An 18,320-nucleotide genomic window follows, 5' to 3' on the forward strand; every position below is an offset into this window, starting at 1 on the left:
ATCCAATCTAGAATCAGATATTTGATTGTTGTACCTCTTTGGTCTCCCTTAATCTAGAACATTTCTATAACTTTTGTCTCTTATGATAGTGACATTTCTAGAGAATATAGTCCCTTTCTGTAAAAGAACATTATTCATTTTGGGTTGGTCTGATGTTTTCTCATGATAGACTGAGCCTAAATATCCATGGGGCAGAATACTAACTGAAGAGGTGTTGTGTCCTTCACAGACCATCACTTCTGGATGCCCATGATGTTCATCTGTCCTTTATCTATGGTGCTAATTTTGATCATTTGGTCAAGGTATTCTCTAGTTTCTCTACTATTTAGTTACTGCTTTCCTATTTGCATTTAGCATGCAATCTGTGGGGAGACACTTTAAAATCATCCAAATATCTTGGTCTCCAGTTTTCCACTAAAGTTAGCATCCATTAATGATTCTTGACCAAACCACTCTTCATTATGCCACTCTAGCCCTGTCTCCATATTTACCAGCCAGCACTTGGCATCATACTGTAAAGGCAAGTCCTCCTTTCCCCTGTTTATATACCTATGTATTATTGGTATGGACTCACAGACTCCTAGTTTTTTTTTTTTTTTTTGAGACAGAGTCTTGCTCTGTCACCCAGGCTGGAGTGCACTGGCGCAATCTTGGCTCACTGCAACCCCTGCCTTCTGGGTTGAAGCAATTCTTCCACCTCAGCCTCCCGAATAGCTGGGACTACAGGCATGCACCACCACGCCTGGCTAATTTTTTTTTGTATTTTTAGTAAAGATGGAGTTTCACCACGTTGGCCAGACTGCTCTGGAACTCCTGACCTCAAGTGATCTGCCTGTCTCAGCCTCCCAAAGTGCTGGGATTAAAGGCGTGAGCCACCGTGCCCGGCTGACTCCTGGTTTTTCTGTTGGTCTATAACTCATTAATGTCCTGAATTATGTGGTGCTCAAACTGTCCCAGATTTTGCCAGTGGGTGCCTCTTCAAATTGGCCCATGTGTCTTTTTCAACATGCCATATTTTTTTTTTTTTAAACTGTCATACATTCTAGCTTATCTTGTATTCATCCTGTCCCAGCCCTGGAATCAGCTATTTCTGAGAAATCCTAGTTTCTTTAAGTGAGGAACTGCATAAAACACCAAGGTCTGGGAACTGGGTATCCTCATTTTCTTGAAGGCCCTTTCAGTAGAGCTAGGAAATATACACACTTACATATATACACATATATATACACACACGCACACTAACACACATTTCTACCCACATATACAACAAACTACTGCCTCCTTTTGGTATACTTTGAAATATTTTTTATAATAAAGTTAAAAAAAAGCAATTCTGAAACTTTCAGCACCAGTAAAATGCTGCAACTGCCTTGCAAAAAAGCACATTCCACTATGCCATGACTTTGGCAACACTCCCATCCCAGGCCTTGTAGTAGGAGAATGTGCACTGCTTCTCAGATCACTGATTCAACATCTTGGGGTAAGGATGGAGGGACAGATTTGCTCAATCAGCCCACAAGAATCACTGGGTATGGCATACCATGAATTCTCTCAGTGTTTACAGAAAACTGAAGCATCTAAATGTTTTCTTCAGGACAAGAAGATGCCTTAGGACTATATGATATTTTTTTAAGACCAGGATATCAATCAGGCATTTGCATTTATTTAGGATTTATTTATGAATTACCTGTCTTATAACTGGATAGAAATACTAATAAAAATTTGTAAAACTGAGATAAACAGAGTTCCAAATATAAAGAAATACCTAGAGGCTGTTCAAAATTCTGAAAAAAATTGTCAAAGAACATATAACCTATAAATCACCAGTAAAGATAGGAGTCAGCCGGGTCCAGTGGCTCACATCTGTACCCCCAGAACTTTGGGAGGCTGAAGCAGGATAATTGCTTGAGTCCAGGAGTTCAAGATCGGCCTGGACAATATAAGGAGACACCCGTCTCTACACAAAAATTTTAAAATTCATCGAGTGGGCTGGGCACAGTGGCTCACGCCTGTAATCCCACCACCATAGGAGGCTGAGGCAGGCAGATCACTTGAGGCCAGGAGTTTGAGACCAGCCTGGCCAACGTGGTGAAACCCTGTCTCTACTAAAAATATAAAACTTAGCCAGGTGTGGTAGCGGACGCCTGTAATCCCAGCTACCACAGGCTGAGGTTGCAGTGATCTGAGATCGCGCCACTGCACTCCAGCCTGGGTGACAGAGCGAGACTCCGTCTCAAAAAAAAAAAAAAAAAAAAAAAAAAAAAAAAATTCATCGAGTGTGGTCCCCGCTGAGTACTCAGGAGGCTGAGGTGGGAGGGTCACTTGAGGTCAAGGCTGCAGTGATCGCACCACTGCTCTCCATCCTGGGTGACAGAGACCCTGTCTCAAAAAAAGAAAAAAACAAAACACACCACAGGAGACTCCAGAGAAATCTGCAGGGCAAACATGGTGTCAGATCTGTAGGGTTAGCACAACTTTGGGGCTGGGGGAGGGGTTCAGGGAGGGTGGAGCAATAGTAGTTATGAAGATATCAGGTATTACTGTAATACAGAAATCCTAAGGACAAGAGGGCTTAAAATTTTTCTAGTAGAAACAGGAAGGACCTTGCAATATAGGAAATACTTATACATAATGCTACAGGAAAAACCACTGCAAAGCAATTTTTTACTCTTAAAAGTAACTAAAGATTATCACATATCCCCTTACTACCCCATGCAGATACTAAGAACCCTAATGTGCTATTCAATCAAAGACAATCTTTCACACTTAAATGTGTAAATTCTTAACGTACAGAAGTTTCTAAGTGGTGTTTTGTTTGAAACTTTTAACTCCAAAGGTAACAGGGATCCCAATAGGTGTTCTCAATTACTAGTACAGCTGTTTGCTGAACTCTATAATGATTTTACCTATTTATTTAGGAGTCACCTGGGAAAGGCTAACACTTTAACACAACCACAAAACATCCAGAAAAGCCTAATTTTGGTCCTATTGATGGGGAATCAAAAAATACTTTAACAGAAGTAACAGTCTTAAAAAAAGAAAAATAGGAGCCTAAAGAGAGAGGACAACTAAACGTAATATGATATCCTGGATGGAATCCTGGAACAGAAAAAGGATATTAGTTTAAAAATAGGAAAATATGGGCCGGGCACGGTGGCTCACACCTGTAATCACAGCACTTTGGGAGGCCAAGGCGGGTGGATCACTTAACATCAGGAGTTCAAGACCAGCCTGGCATGCCTGTAATCCCAGCTACTCGGGAGACTCAGGCAGGAGAATTGCCTGAGCCTGGGAGGCAGAGGTTGCAGTGAGCCAAGATCACACCACTGCACTCCAGCCTGGACAACAGAGTAAGATTCTGTCTCAAACAAAAAAATTAGCCGGATGTGGGGGTGCACACCTGTAGCCCCAGCTACTTGGGAGGCTGAGGTATGAGAATTGCAAACCTGGGAGGCAGAGGTTGCAGTGAGCCAAGACTGCGCCACTGCCCTCCAGCCTGGGCAAAAGAGGGAGACCCTATCTCAAAAAAAAAAAAAAAAAAAAAAAAGCAGGGCATGGTGGCATGCCTATTGTCCAGGCTACTTGGTTGAGCCCAGGAGATCCAGGCTGCAATGAGCTGTAATTGTACCACTGTGCTCCAGCCTGAGTGACAGAGACCCTGTCTCAAAAAAAAAAAAAAAAAAAAAAGAGGCCGGGCATATTACTTAAGGTCAGGAGTTCAAGACCAGCATGGCCAACATAGCAAAACCCTGTCTCTACTAAAAATTAAAAAATTAGCTGGGTATGATGGCGCATGCCTGTAATCTCAGCCTCACTTGGGAGGCCGAAGCAGGAGAAATTGGTTGAATCCAGGAGGCGGAAGTTGCAGTGAGCTGAGATTCTCTAGCCTCGGCGACAGAGCAAGACTCTGTCTCAAAAAAAAAAAAAAAAAAATTGAAATTGAGAGGCTATTCGAAGTTAATGTTTTGTTCAATATAATCTTTCCTCTTAGAGTTATTGCTTTAATCACAGAGTGATAAACACCAACTACTCGCAGTTAACAAGAATTAACAAAATTCTCATTTTCACTTCCGTATTCCAGTTTTCGTTGCTGACTTTACATGCTTAGCATACATAGGTGTGATGCTTAAGTGAACAGATGTACAAACTTCACAGGCCTATAAGAGCAGAAGGCAGAGTAGCAAGCTAGTTACACACTGACATTAACCACACCAGCAACATTATTTGTGCCAGGGCGCGCTTTTGACCAAATACAATGGCTAAAACATAGCTCGCCTGTCCATAGAGGATAAAGAGCCATTTTCTTCACTAAGAAATGGGCTTAGAAACAAGACAACTCTTGGGCTGTAAAAGTGGCAGGGAGTCACTGTAAACATCTAGGTAAACAGTATTTACTGTTCCTGAAAAGTAAGACTTCTTAAACCAGTTCCATGGTGTCAAGGAGTGTAAGACCTCCCATTTGAAACCATATGGAAAATGATGCATTTGTGCAATTTCTGCAGTGAATGTTCACACCTTCAAAAGATTTCCAATGAACGCCAAAGAGGTTAAAAATTATTGCTTCCAATTGAGCATGTTTCTCAAAATGTGGCCCAAGATCCACGTGGACATTTAGGGAAAAATGAGAGAAAACGTCCTCACTGTTTACAGCACTAAATGTGTTACCTTCCAACATGATCCTAAGATGCTTAAGGTGGTATCCCAGCACAAGAAGATCCCCTACTTAAGTGGGGAAGAGAGAAACCATGAGCTAAGTCAATACAGTTTGGGCCAGGCGTGCTGGCTGACACCTGTAATCTCAAAACATTGGGAGGCCGAGACCAGCTATCACTTGAGTCGGGAGTTCATGAGCAGCCTGGCCAACATGGTGAAACCACGTCTCTACTAAAAATAAAAAAATTAGCTGGGCCTGGTGGTGGACACCTGAAATCCCAGCTACTATTCAGGAGGCTGAGGCACAAGAACTGCCTGAACCCAGGAGACAGAGGTTGTAGTGAGCCGAGATCATGCCACAGCACTCCAGCATGGGGGACAGAGCAAGACTCTGTCTCAAAAAAAAAAAAAAAAAAAAAATGCTGAGTGCAGTGGCTCACACCTGTAATCCCAGCACTTTGGGAGACCGAGGCGGGTGGATCACGAGGTCACGAGATTGAGACCATCCTGGCTAACACAGTGAAACCCTGTCTCTACTAAAAATACAAAAAAATGGCCGGGCACGGTGGCTCAAGCCTGTAATCCCAGCACTTTGGGAGGCCAAGGCGGGCAAATCATGAGGTCAGGAGATCGAGACCATCCTGGCTAACATGGTGAAACCCCATCTCTATCAAAAATACAAAAAAATTAGCCGGGCATGGTGGCAGGCGCCTGTAGTCCCAGCTACTCAGGAGGCTGAGGCAGAAGAATAGCATGAATCTGGGAGGCGGAGCTTGCAGTGAGCTGAGATCGCACCACTGCACCCCAGCTTGGGCGACAGAGTGAGACTGTTTCAAAAAAAAAAAAAAAAAAAAAAAGAAACAGTTTGCTCTCTTTATAACTGTCCACATAATATATCCTGTGTGCCCAGCTCAGTGCCCCACATAGACGGATTACTCTTGTCCCCACCCCTACATCTCTCAAAAGAAGTTGTTTTTTTTTTTTTTTTTTTTTTAGTATCACTCTGTCACCCAGGCTGGAGTGCAGTGGTGCGATCTCAGCTCACTGCAACCTCTGCCTCCGGTGTTCAAGCAATTCTCCTGCCTCAGCCTCCCGAGTAGGTGGAATTACAGGCTCATGCCGCCATGCCCGGCTAATGGTTTTCTTGTATTTTAGTAGAGATGCGGTTTCATCATGTTGGCCAGGCTGCCTGAGCTCAGGTAATCCATTTGCCTCGGCCTCCCAAAGTGTTAGGATTATGGGCGTGAGCCACCATGCCTGGCCAAGAGAAGAGTCTTTTTTTTTTAAATATGGAACACTTCACGAATTTGTATGTCATCCTTGCGCAGGCGCCATGCTAATCTTCTCTGTATCGTTCCAATTTTAGTAAATGTGCTGCCGAAGCAAGCACGAAAAGAGTTTTTAAACTTGCCATCTCATCAAGAGCCCTTAACATTATTCGTGGAAATACCCCTTTGGGATATTTTCAAAGAAAACGTTCAACTATGGCTAAAGACAGAATACTTGGGAACTGGCCACTCTAACTAGGAGTGCTCCCTTCTTATGAGTATTTGAAGAAAGGATGTGATATTACCCTTTTGGAGAGGTTTTTTTTTTTTTTTTAATCTATCCTTTTGGAGATTTTTTTTTTTTTTGAGACAGGGTCTCACTCTCAGGCTGGAGTGCAGTGGCATGATCATAGCTCACTGCAGCCTCAAAACTCCTGGACTCAAGTGATCTTTCTTGCCTCAGCCTCCCAAGCAGCTAAGACTACAGGCGCATGCCACCGCATCCAGCTAATTTAAAAAAATTTTTGTAGAGAGGAGGTCTTGCTGTGTTGCCCAGGCTGGTCTGAACTCTTGGGCTCAAGTGATCATCTTGCCTCAGCCACCCAAAGTGCTGGGATTACAAGTGTGAGCCACTGTGCCTAGCCTGGAAAGTCTTAACCCATAGGAACTTACTGATCACGAATGAATTCATTAAGATTACCATATGGAGAATATGAGTTAATATCTGAGACTTCAATTTTTGCACAGGTTACTAAAACCTGACTAGGCAAGAACAAGCTACTAATTGCCCAAGAGCCACACACCCAAGGAAGCATAAACATATTTTCTTAGTTGCAGCAGGCTTCCTTAAAGAAAATGTGTCAAGGCTCCCAAAACCTATTGGGGAATTACTAGTATGAACACCCACTTTTGGTGATCAGTATTAAAGTGGAAAGCAAATGAATCTCAACAAAAGCCCCAAAGAACAATGGTTAAAATCCTTATCCATTTATTTCTGCAGAAATCATATGCAGAAACAACTATGCATTCTGAGGGACACTCTGACATGTAGAATTTCACATAAGTCACATTTATGGAAGGGGGATTAAAAGGGAAATATTCCTGGACGGGCGTGGTGGCTCACGCCTGTAATCCCAGCACTTTGGGAGGGTGAGGCGGGCAGATCACCTGAGGTCAGAAGTTCGAGACCAGCCTAACATGGAGAAACCCCATCTATACTAAAAATACAAAAAATTAGCCGGGCATGGTGGCGTGCGCCTGTAATCCCAGCTACTCCGGAGGCTAAGGCAGGAGAATCGCTTGAACCCGGGAGGCAGAGGTTGCGGTGAGCCGAGATCACGCCATTGCACTCCAGCCTGGGCAACAGGAACGAAACTCCCTCTGAAAACAAAACAAAACGGAACAGGCAGGGGCCGGGTGCAGTGGCTCACGTCTGTAATCCCAGCACTTTGGGAGACCAAGGTGGGCAAATCACTTGAGGGCAGGAGTTTGAGACCATCCTGGCCAACATGGCGAAATCCTGTCTCTACTGAAAAAAAGAAAATTAGCTGGGCATGGTGGCACACACCTGTAATCCCAACTACTCAGGAGGCTGAGGCAGGAGAATCACTTGAACCTGGGAGGTGGAGGTTGCAGTGAGCCAACATCGTGCAAGATTCTGTCTCAACAATAACAAAAAAGGAATGGGTAGGAAAAAGCAGTCAGAAGCTATTTTCTATGGTCTTGCCAGCCAGCCCCCAGCCAGCCCGCTCTAACAACTTCCAGTTAGATAGGTTTTCTGGACAGTTCACACATTAAGATTGAATAATTTTTTTTTTCTTTGAGACAGAGTCTCACTCTGTTGCCCATGCTGGAGTGCAATGGTGCAGTCATAGCTCACTGCAGCCTCAACTTCCCAAGCTCAAGTGATCCTCCCACGTTAGCCTCTTGAGTATCTGGGACCACAGGTGCACATCACCACCCCTGGCTATATATATATATATATATATATATATATATATATATATATATATATATATTTTTTTTTTTTTAACGAGATGGGGGTCTCACCATATTGCCCAGTCTGACTCAATTCATCCTCCCACCTTGTCCTCCTAATGACTTTTCATACCATAATTCTACCTTCTCCAACATAAATAGGTGTCCTTAAATTAGCTTAAAAAGTTTATAACTAAATTTGTCACAGAAATGCCACCTGAGTTACTATTCAGTTTATGAAAGATACATTTAAAGTTATCAAATAAGATTTCTGTACAGGAAAAATTGACCACCTGATTCCTGTTTCAACCTAGGATTTAAATAAGTTACTCTTTTCTCTGGGGATTGGCTTCAAGTCTTCTGATTATATCCAAGAAGGCTAGGATTACTCAAGTCAGTCACTTCAACTGCTTGTCCATTTTCCTGATTGTTTTAAAGGAAAGACAAACATGGCTGTACTGACTGCTATGACCAATTGGCCTACCAGCCACAAATTAGGATGGCCTCCCTTAAAGATCCCTGGAGACACTAATGACTACAATAATGCCACTTTGTAACTAGTCAAGGTTATGAAAAGTCCACGTGGGGCCAGATGCAGTGGCTCACACCTGGAATTCCAGCACTTTAGGAGGCTGAGGCAGGAGGATCGTTTGAGGTCAGGAGTTGGAGACCAGCCTCGGCAACATAATGGGATCCTATCTCTACAAAGAAATGAAAAAATTAGCCATGTGTGGTGACACACACCTGTAGTCCTAGCTACTCAGGAGGCTGAGGTGGAAGGATCGCATGAATGCAGAGTTCGAGGCTGCAGTAAGTTAACTGTACCACTGCATTCCAGCCTGGATAACACAGTGAGAGCCTGTCTCAAAAAAAAAAAAAAAAAAAAAAATTCCACATGAAGTTAAACTAAGATAATTCAACATTCACTTAACTTTAACACGCATGTTTAACACTGGTCAGTATCAAGCTGAATGTTCTGAGTGTCTCTGCTTTTTATTCCCTGTCCAACTGGCAGGTGACAGTCATTTAATAAGGAATCAGTGGCAAAACACAGGAGCAAAAGAAGAACAGCATAACGTATGTATCCTCTATAAGATTAGTCTATTTGGCCGGGTGCGGTAGCTCACGCCTGTAATCCCAGCACTTTGGCAGGCCATGGCAGGTGGATCACTTGAGGTCAGGAGTTTGAGACCAACCTTACCAATATGGTGAAACCCCGTTTCTAATAAAAATACAAAAATTAGCTGGGCATCATGGCACGTGCCTGTAATCCCAGCTACTAAGGAGGCTGAGGCAGGAGAATTGCTTGAACCTGGGAAGCAGAAGTTGCAGTGAGCCAAGATCGCAACACTGTACTCCAGCCTGGGTGACAGAATGAGACGCGGTCTCAAAAACAAACAAACAAACAAAACAGATTAGTCTATTCACTTGAAGAAAATAACATGGATGTGAGGCCAGGCGTGGTGGCTCATGCCTGTAATCACAGCACTTTAGGAGGCCAAGGTGGGTGGATCATGAGATCAGGAGATCAAGACCATCCTGGCCAACATGGTGAAACCCCATCTCTACTAAAATGTAAAAAAAATTAGCTAGGCATGGAGGCACGCGCCTGTAGTCCCAGCTACTCAGGAGGCTGAGGCAGGGAAATTGCTTGAACCCGGGAGGCAGAGGTTGCAGTGAGCCGACATAGGGCCACTGCACTCCAGCCTGGCGAGACAGAGACTCTGTCTCAAAACAAAAAAACAGAAAAGAAAACCACATGGATCTGAATAGTGGGATGGCCTAAAACATTTCTATTTTGTATTTCAAGCAGAAGACGGCATCACTAACAGAATAGCAGGTACTATATTCCAGAACTGGTGAACAAGGGCTTCTGGTGAAGAAAAAGTTGAATGAGCACCACTGCCAGGAGACGATCTTTTTTTTTGAGACAGGGTCTCTTTTTGTTGCACAGGCTGTAGTGAAATGGCATGATGATGGCTCACTGCAGCCTCAAACGATTCTCTCACCTCAGTCCCGTTTAGCTGAGACTACAGGCAATATGCCACCATACCTAGCTAATTTTAAAATTTTTTTTGTAGTGATAGGGTCTTGTCATCCTGCCCAGGCTGGTCTTGAACTCCTGGGCTCAAGCAATCCTCCCATCTCAGTCTCCCTAACTGCTGGGATTACAAGTGTTAGCCACCACACCCAGCGAGCAGGTGATCATTTCTTAAGCCAATGGTTCTCAAACTTGAACCAGAGCCAGAATCCCCTGAAGAGCTTGTTAAATGCAGACGGTTAAGCTCTACTCCCCAAGTTTCTCCTTTAATACCACTGAGAAGAGGCCTGAGATTTGTATTTCTAACAAGTTACCAGATGATGCTAATGCTAGTTCAGGGACCACACTTTGAGAACCACTGTCTAAACCACTCTTAAACCATAACTTTCAGGTGAGTCCCCACTCTATAACCTCCAGAAGTCCTTCAACATGATCCAATCACTTTAAAAATGCATACTTAGATACTACCAAAATATAGGTTTTGGTCTTAGGAATGTGGCCTACAAAACAGACCGGCATTTATAACTTAGGGGTTCAAGACCCTCAGGGTAACAGGTGCATATGATAAACCCACTTATGACCATCCCACACTGAGATTTAGGAGTAGGTCTGAATGCACCCAATGTGACTCTAACTTGAGGTCCTAAGATATTCTTCGAAGCACAATGAACATCATCTGAACCCCAAAGAGTAACTATGCATCTGAGTTACTTGACATCACCAACACCATTTATCAAGTTCTCTAAGGAAGACCAACGCCTTGATACCAAAAAGTATAGTCAGTGGACCAGCAGCATGTGCACCACTTGGGAGTGGGTTAAAAAGTAAAATCTTCAGGACCACCCCTGCTTACCACTCAGAATTCCTTTCCCAAGGCCTAAAGGTGATCCCCCAGGCATATTAACATTTGAGAAACAAGTTAACTAAAGGATGTCTTAACACAAAAGGAAACTCTGGTACATTACCCTGAAAAGCACCTAACCAAAACATCTATACTTCTACTCATGGGGGAAAAAGAAAAACTCTTCGAATTCTGAACAACAAACTACTAACATTATCCCAGAAAGCGACTGAACACTAAACTAAGAAGGGTCAAAGGTTAAGGGGCCCTCTCATCTGGCCAATGTGTTTTTCTGACCCTGTGAGTAAACATACACAGCTACAAGTTTCCACAGAATACACCACCTATTAAAAAAAAAAAAAAAATCACCAGCCGGCTCACATCTGTAATCCCAGCACTTTGGGAAGCCAAGTTGAGCGGATCACCTGAGGTCGGGAGTTTGACACCAGCCTGACCAACATGGAGAAACCCTGTCTTTACTAAAAATACAAAAATTAGCTGGGCGTGGTGGTGCATGCTTGTAATCCCAGCTACTCAGGAGGGTGAAGCAGAAGAATAGGTTGAAGCTGGGGGGCAGAGGTTGCGGTGAGCTGAGATCGCGCCATTGCACTCCAGCCTGGGCAACAAGAGTGAAACTCCACCTCAAAATCACCAATGAGAACAGTTGCCCTCTACTACTTCTAGATCTTCTAGCCCGTGAACTTGAAGTGGCAGAAACATCATTAAAGTCTATTTATTCCAGTACTTTGATCTCAGTACATAGACAAGGAAGAAGGATGGTTTGAATATTATTCCAGTTGTGGAACTAACATTTATTATAGTGCTAGGAACACATAATCATTTCAAGCTCTCTTTAAAGGGAGAAGACTTCGTCATCCCCAAGTCCCGCATAAAATTACTAGAGTGTTGAAAACCATGAAAGCACTACCCTAACACTGCCTAAACACCATCCTAAAATTGTCATTAACTAAATCCTCTTAAGAGTAGAAAGTAAACCTATTTCCAATTAATTTGGTAGAAAAGACTTAAATCTAAGCTCCACTGTCATTAAGCTAAAAAATGCTTTTAACCAGTTCTTCAAGGCACATTTATCTAAGTACGACAGAATTCTGAGGCTGGACTGTCAAAAATGGACAATACTGAGGTTCTTAATGTTTACTGCAAAGAAACATAAGTCCTACCCTAAGAAAGACAAATATCTCCCTAAAAATGATGTAAGCATAAAGATAGCAACATACACAAAGATGAAATATACATGTTAACCTCTGATCAGTGTGTGAAAGTGATTCAAAAGCCTCTCTGCCTGGACTCTACCAGTAAACTACTGGTTAGACCTTTAGTTCAAAAAATACTGGAAAGCGTGGGCGTGGTGGCTCACACCTATAATCCCAGCACTCTGGAAGGCCGAGGTGGGTGGATCACCTGAGGGCAGGAGTTCAAGACAAGCCTGACCAACATACAAAATTAGCCAGGCATGGTGGTGCATGCCTGTAATCCCAGCTACTCAGGAGGCTGAGGCAGGAGAATTGCTTGAACCCGGGAAGCGGAGGTTGCAGTGAGCCGAGATCGTGCCATTGCACTCCAGCCTGAGCAGCAGGAGTGAAACTCCATCTCAAAAAAATAAAAATAAAAATAAAGTACTGGAAGGGGCCAGGCTCGGTGGCTCACACCTATAATTCCAGCACTTTGGGAGGCCTAGGTGGGTGGATCACCTGAGCTCAGGAGTTCAACACCAGCAACACAGTGAAACCGTCTCTACTAAAAATACCAAAAAAAAAAAAAAAGGCCAGGTGCAGTGGCTCACACCTATAATTCCAGCATTTTGGGGGGCCGAGGCGGGTGGATCACCTGAGGTCAGGAGTTCAAGACCAGAGAGGTCAGGAGTTTGAGACCAGCCTGGCCAACATGGCAAAACCCCGTCTCTATTAAAAATACAAAAATTAGCTGGGCGTGGTGGTGCACGCCTGTAATCCCAGCTACCTGGGAGGCTGAGGCAGCAGAATCACTTGCACCCTGGAGGCAGAGACTGCAGTGAGCCAAGATAGCACCATTGCATTCCAGCCTGGGCGACAAGAGCGAAACTCCGTCTCAAAAAAAATGAATAAATAAAAATAAAAATACAAAAACAAAATTAGCTGGGTGTGGCAGCGTGCACCTGTAGTCCCAGCTACTCGGGAGGCTGAGGCAGGAGAATCGCTTGAACCAGGGAGGCAGAGGTTGCAGTGAGCCGAAATTGCGCCACTACACTCCAGCCTGGGCGACACAGTGAGACTCCGGCTCAAAAAAAATAATAAACAAAAAGTACTGGAAGGGGGCCAGGCGCAGTGGCTCACACCTGTAATCCCAGCACTTTGGGAGGCTGAGGCAGGTGAATCACTTGAGTTCAGGATTTCAAGACCAGCCTGGCCAACATGGCAAGATCCCGTCTCCACTAAAACTACAAAAATTAGCTGGGCATGGTGGCATACGCCTGTAGTCCCAGCTACTCGGGAGGCTGATGCAGGAGAATCACTTGAACCCAGGAGGCGGAGGCTGCAGTGAGTCAAGATCGCACCATTGCACTCTGGTGGATAGAGCGAGACTCCGTCTCAAAGAAACAAAAAAATAAGTACTGGAACGGCTGGGCGCGGTGGCTCACACCTGTAATCCCAGCACTTTGGGAGGCCGAGGCGGGCAGATCACCTGAAGTCGGGAGTTCGAGACTAGCCTGACCAACATGGACAAACCCTGTCTCTACTATGAAAAAAAAAAAAAAAAAATCATCTGGGCATGGTGGTGCATGCCTGTAATCCCAGTTACTCAGGAGGCTGAGGCAGGAGAATCGCTTGAACTCAGGAGGCAGAGGTTGTGCCACTGCACTCCAGCCTGGGCAACAAGAGTAAAACTCCATCTGAAAAAAAAAAAAAAAGTACTGGAAGATTTTCATTTCCCTTCATTTGATGGCTTTTCTCCATTCAGAATCCACCTATCAACATTTTAGGAAATGAATTTAAGTTGTGAAACACTACTCAAACACTCTCAGGTTTGAGAGAAAATATATTTGGGAAGACCAAATCTGAATGTGGAAAAAGTTTTCTATCAACTTACATGCTGTCATGCCAAAACAGATCATCCTAAGACAGCAATCAACCAAGAACACTTTACACCTGAAAACATTTCTCTTACTGCAGTTCAGTTTCCTTCAGTGCTGAAAATGAGTATTAATCTGACAGTATTTGATACTTTATCAAGTAGGTAAGAGTAGTGCACCAGTACATAAACAAGGGCTGGCTTTAAAACATTAACCAATCAGTATCCCAGGAAGCCAGGAACAATAAGCCATGTTAGAGTCCATGACTGAGGCCTGGCACAGTGGCTCACCCCTGTAATCCCAACACTTTGGGAGGCCAAGGTGGGCGGACTGCTTGAGCCCAGGAGTTTGCCTGGGCAACATGGCGAATTCCCATCTCCATAAAAAATACAAAAATTAGCCAAGCATACTGGGGCATGCCTGTGGTCCCAGCTACTCAGGAGACTGAGATGGGAGGATGGCTTGAGCCCGGGAGGTCCAGGCTGCAGTAAGCCACGATCGCACCACTGCACTCCAGCCTCGGCGACAAAGTGACGCCCTGTCGGGTGCAAAAAAAAAAAGAAAAGTCCATACTAACGAAATATATGGATGTGTGCCCAACTAGGATATTAGGATATAACCCTTCTTGTCATCAGTGGTCCCAACTGCTTCAACACTGTTGAGCAAGTTTTATGGGATCCAGCCTGACACATTTCAGGGACCCAGAAATGAATTTACAATTTGAGTCCTGTCAACCTCTTCAAAAACATTCGGTAGCCAACAAGACAGTTACTGAAGCAAGATCTTTAATAAATATGACTTCCTCTCTCTCCCAAAAGCAGTTATCTGGACAAGCAGTTTAAGCATCTCCAGTTTTTAGCTAGGGGAAATATGACTGAAGCCTTACTTTTTTGAGTCCATATCCAATTTGTAATAGAAAATAAAAAAACAGGACTGAAAAATCCAGTTACCCCTGCCAAGCACACTCAAGAGCATTCCTATGGGGAGTCTGCTTCTTAAGGAAACATCAATACAGAGGACACTAACTTTGTAACGCATCCTAGAGCTTTAATTCTCACAGTACAGTATGTAAATCAATAACATACAAATTACATAGCTCTTACAGAACTTACCAAGTATACTGATCCGCAATTTGAAAAAAATCTAAGCCTACATTCCCTTCACCTAAAAGCCTCTCAAAGCAAATTCCAGTTTAAACTCTGGGTATCTACACTTGCAGAAAAATGTTCAAAGTAATGCTCTACTAAATTTAGTTAATATTTAGTCCATGTAGTGAGTCAGAATGAGATTACCACTTAATAGGAATGAAATAGTTATACAATGTTACTAACTTTGCCACCTAAAAAGAAACACTATTTCATTAACGGCAAACCCTACTTTTGTATAGCGATGGGGGCATTTGGAGACAGGCGGCTTCTTCAGGTCAAGGAAAGCATCTCCATTTTCTGTTTCACCCACACTTCTCCTATCCATGGCTCCTTGGTCTACAACGCTCTGCACCTGGAAGATAAATCGGCACAAAATTGTCACCGAGAACAGTAAGTTTTCAGAAATCTTGGCTGTTTATTCAGAAGCTGAAACTTTTTAATCTCTCAAAACAGCTAGTGTTAAAAACAAGTCCCCACCCCAAAATTATGCTATAAATTAGAACTTGGAGATAGAATCATTGGTACTCAGTTCTCTCTCCTAGTATCCTAAGCATCAACATGGTAAAAAGTAGAAGGTGCCCAACTCAAGGTATATAACCTTTAAGCAGCTTTAATAGAAAAGAAACCAAGACTAGTAGCTGCCACCCATGGGGATCTTTCAAGACTGGTGGGGAAGTTTCCCGGAGTGGGGGCAGGTAGAAGACTGGTTAGGCTGGGAACCCGCGAAGTCTGTTGTAAAGTGCCTGTCACTTGCCAATGGACGGCGCCAGCTGCCCCTTGTTATCCAGCGATCAGGGACTGGGGACGGGGCCCGAGCGCCCCTCGCCCGGCCAGCCGCACCTGTGGCCATGTCAGGGGCGCCGATGGCAAGGAAAGGGCGGGCACCGGCTTCAGCTCCAAAACTTGGCTTCCCCGGGCCGCGACCCCAACCCGCAGCCCCTCACGCAGGCCCGGGCCCAGCGGCCTCCTTCGGAGGAAGGGCGGGGACCGTACTCACTGAGAGGCGGCCGGCCGCAGGGAGCAGGGAGGCCGAATCTCCCGGCCCGGGCGCTTCGAGCTGGAGCTAGCGCAGGCCCGCAGCCGTCCTCCCCGGCCCGGCGGCTCGGTCCCCGCAAGCCAGCCCGCCGGCTACCCGCCGGCCGCCTTGCGGGCCTCGCGCCCCTGCCCACCCCCTGCGGGCGCCCCGGCGCCCGCGCTCACGCACGCGACCCCGGGAGCAATGCGCCCGCGCCCCTTCTACACCCGCGAGCACCGGCGCGCGGTGCCCCGGACCCAGCCGCCACCGCAGCCGGCCCTTACTCGGTGCCTCCGCCGCTCGGCGGCCCTTTGCCTCGGCCGCCGCTCCCCTTTGCCTCGGCCGCCGCTCCCCTCCCCGCTGCCCGCGCCGGTCCCAGCGCGGCTCCCCGCAACCTTCGCTCTCGCGCCCCCACCCCGACCCGCTCGGGCTGTCTCTCTTCAGCCGCCGTAACTGCAGCCCGGCCCTCCGCCCCTCCTCTTCGGCCCCCTCCCCCTTAATAACTCCCTCCACGCACCCGGGCCCCGGCGCCGCCTTCCCCGCCGCGCGCCCGGATGTGAGGTGGCTGCAGCGGTGCCGGGCGAAAAAGCAGCATTGCCGCGCGCTCCCCGGACGCCAGCCCCTGCGCGGGCCGGGCGGTGGGAAGGCGGTGGCGGCGAGGAGGAGGCCACCGTGGGGACAGCGGAAGCCCGCTCCCGTGCGCGCAGGCGGTCGCCGTGGGCAGCCCCGAGGCCGCCGCCGCCGCGTTCCCACGCGCGCTGCAGGGCAGAGCGGGCGGCACTTGGGACCCGAGACTCGCGGCACGCCACTCTCCCGGAGGCGGTGGCTAGATGGGCCTGGGTTGGCGCGGCCTGTGGCGCGACCACCGCTGTATTTGCACGGTTCGCATAGGCAGAGAACCGTGGGGCTTCGGCAGTGGGAATTTGAGATAGGAGATTGGGGTCTTCCGAGCCTTCCCAGTGCGGGTTCGAACCTCAGCTGTTTTGCGAGTGGCGTGATCTTGGGCAAAGCTGACTTAACCTAAGTTTAGGTCGTGTTTCTAAAATGGCCTCTCTAAATCTGTGAGGCTTATGCGAGAGTACTGGTTGCTGCATTAAAAGACAAACTTGTCACTATTGGCTTTGATAGCGATAAAGGCGACTAACAAATTCATTGAAATGTTCTTTCCCTCCGGTAACCTGAATCTGTCCTTAACCTACACAGAAAGGGGAAGTGCGAGTGGATTTGGGGAAATGAGACGGCGAATGTCAAGCGCTTACCACGTAGTGCAGACTCAGGCTGACAGGGGGGCCACAGAAATGCAAATATGTGAGCAGTGCGGGTAACTGCGTCCTGGGGAGGAGGTCCTATGTGCTGGAATACCACAAGCACCCATTTCTGCCCTGTGGTACTGCGCAGCGTTGGTGTGAAGCGATACGTAGGCGTGAAGTCCCGAGAACGCAATTTTCCTCGTTAAAGGACAGCGACGTCTACATTTCTTCCAAGAGGCCTACTTTGTTCGAACTGAACTTCACTTGTGAAATTAGGGTGTTGGGCAGTGAGTGACCACTAACTCAGCTCCCTTCTTGTGAATCTTGGCAACAGCAAACTTTTTCTTTTCGTTTGTATTACTGAATAAAGTGTGTTTCTTACAAACTATTTTTTTACAGGCAAGAGGCAGAGGGAAACACTTGCAAATCAGGCCTGAGTTTGCATTCTCATCTCTGCCACCTCCTGCAAGCTATGGAGAGTTAGTCTATTGATCCTTAGTTTTACCTGTGAAATTGGGAAGATGATATAACCTGCTCATGGGGCAGTTAAGATTAAACAGGATAAGGTGGGTAAAAAACCATATATAACCCATAAAGCTGCTGAGCCTTTTTAAGCCTATACAGAGACACGTTGTAGGTGATAATACAGCAGGTGTTTTTATGATTTTAAAAATCAAGCTGTTTTTGGAATCCAAATTCTTCCTAAAGCTGTGGGAAACAGGTCTAATCCCCTTTAGTGTCTTGGAGACTCCCCGGAGTAGTGGAGAAGGCCCGTTCTTTGAAGCTGCTAAATCCTGACCCTGCCAATTAGTGTGAAACCTGAGCCAGGCATTTCACCACCTGGATCTCCCTTTCCTCATTTTTCAGAAAGGAATCGCAGTATACCTACTTTTTAGGCTTGCAGAGGGAATTAAAGATAACATTAAAAACACTGCTCTGGTTATTTTATTTTGGGGGGGATGGAGTCTTGCTCTGTCATCCAGGCTGGAAAGCAATGGCATAATATAGCTTACTGCTCCAGCCTCAGCCTTCCAAATAGTGGGACTACAGGCTCCTG

The 18,320-nt window shown here is 45.9% G+C and overlaps 2 protein-coding genes and 1 non-coding gene across 8 annotated transcripts in view; 1 reads left to right on the forward strand and 2 right to left on the reverse strand.

Annotated features, from left to right (window-relative positions):
• The window catches only part of EIF4ENIF1 (eukaryotic translation initiation factor 4E nuclear import factor 1), a 55,592-nt gene extending 38,904 nt beyond the window's left edge, over nt 1-16,688 (reverse strand). For 2 of the 3 annotated variants that reach the window (XM_063663199.1, XM_054470415.2), the window contains exons 1-2: nt 15,753-16,156; nt 15,228-15,350 (exon numbers count right to left, since the gene is read on the reverse strand). In XM_063663199.1, the coding sequence (XP_063519269.1) occupies nt 15,228-15,350; nt 15,753-15,848 (219 nt within the window). In that variant the 5' untranslated portion in view covers nt 15,849-16,156. Of the gene's footprint in view, nt 1-15,227; nt 15,351-15,752; nt 16,157-16,530 lie in introns of those variants that run through there. The other variant, XM_063663200.1, reaches the window with a different exon arrangement.
• On the reverse strand, nt 5,937-6,043 carry LOC129023737 (U6 spliceosomal RNA). The gene has a single exon (XR_008496885.1). It is a non-coding gene; the product is annotated as a U6 spliceosomal RNA (small nuclear RNA).
• The window catches only part of SFI1 (SFI1 centrin binding protein), a 128,766-nt gene continuing 125,678 nt past the window's right edge, over nt 15,233-18,320 (forward strand). For 2 of the 4 annotated variants that reach the window (XM_063663170.1, XM_054470403.2), the window contains exon 1: nt 15,298-15,388. The gene's annotated coding sequence lies outside the window, so the exon portion shown is untranslated. Of the gene's footprint in view, nt 15,389-18,320 lie in introns of all 4 variants that reach the window. The other 2 variants (XM_054470395.2, XM_054470406.2) reach the window with 2 other exon arrangements.

The sequence above is a fragment of the Pongo pygmaeus genome, chromosome 23 (genome assembly GCF_028885625.2).
Source record: "Pongo pygmaeus isolate AG05252 chromosome 23, NHGRI_mPonPyg2-v2.0_pri, whole genome shotgun sequence".
NCBI classification, from domain to species: domain Eukaryota; kingdom Metazoa; phylum Chordata; class Mammalia; order Primates; family Hominidae; genus Pongo; species Pongo pygmaeus.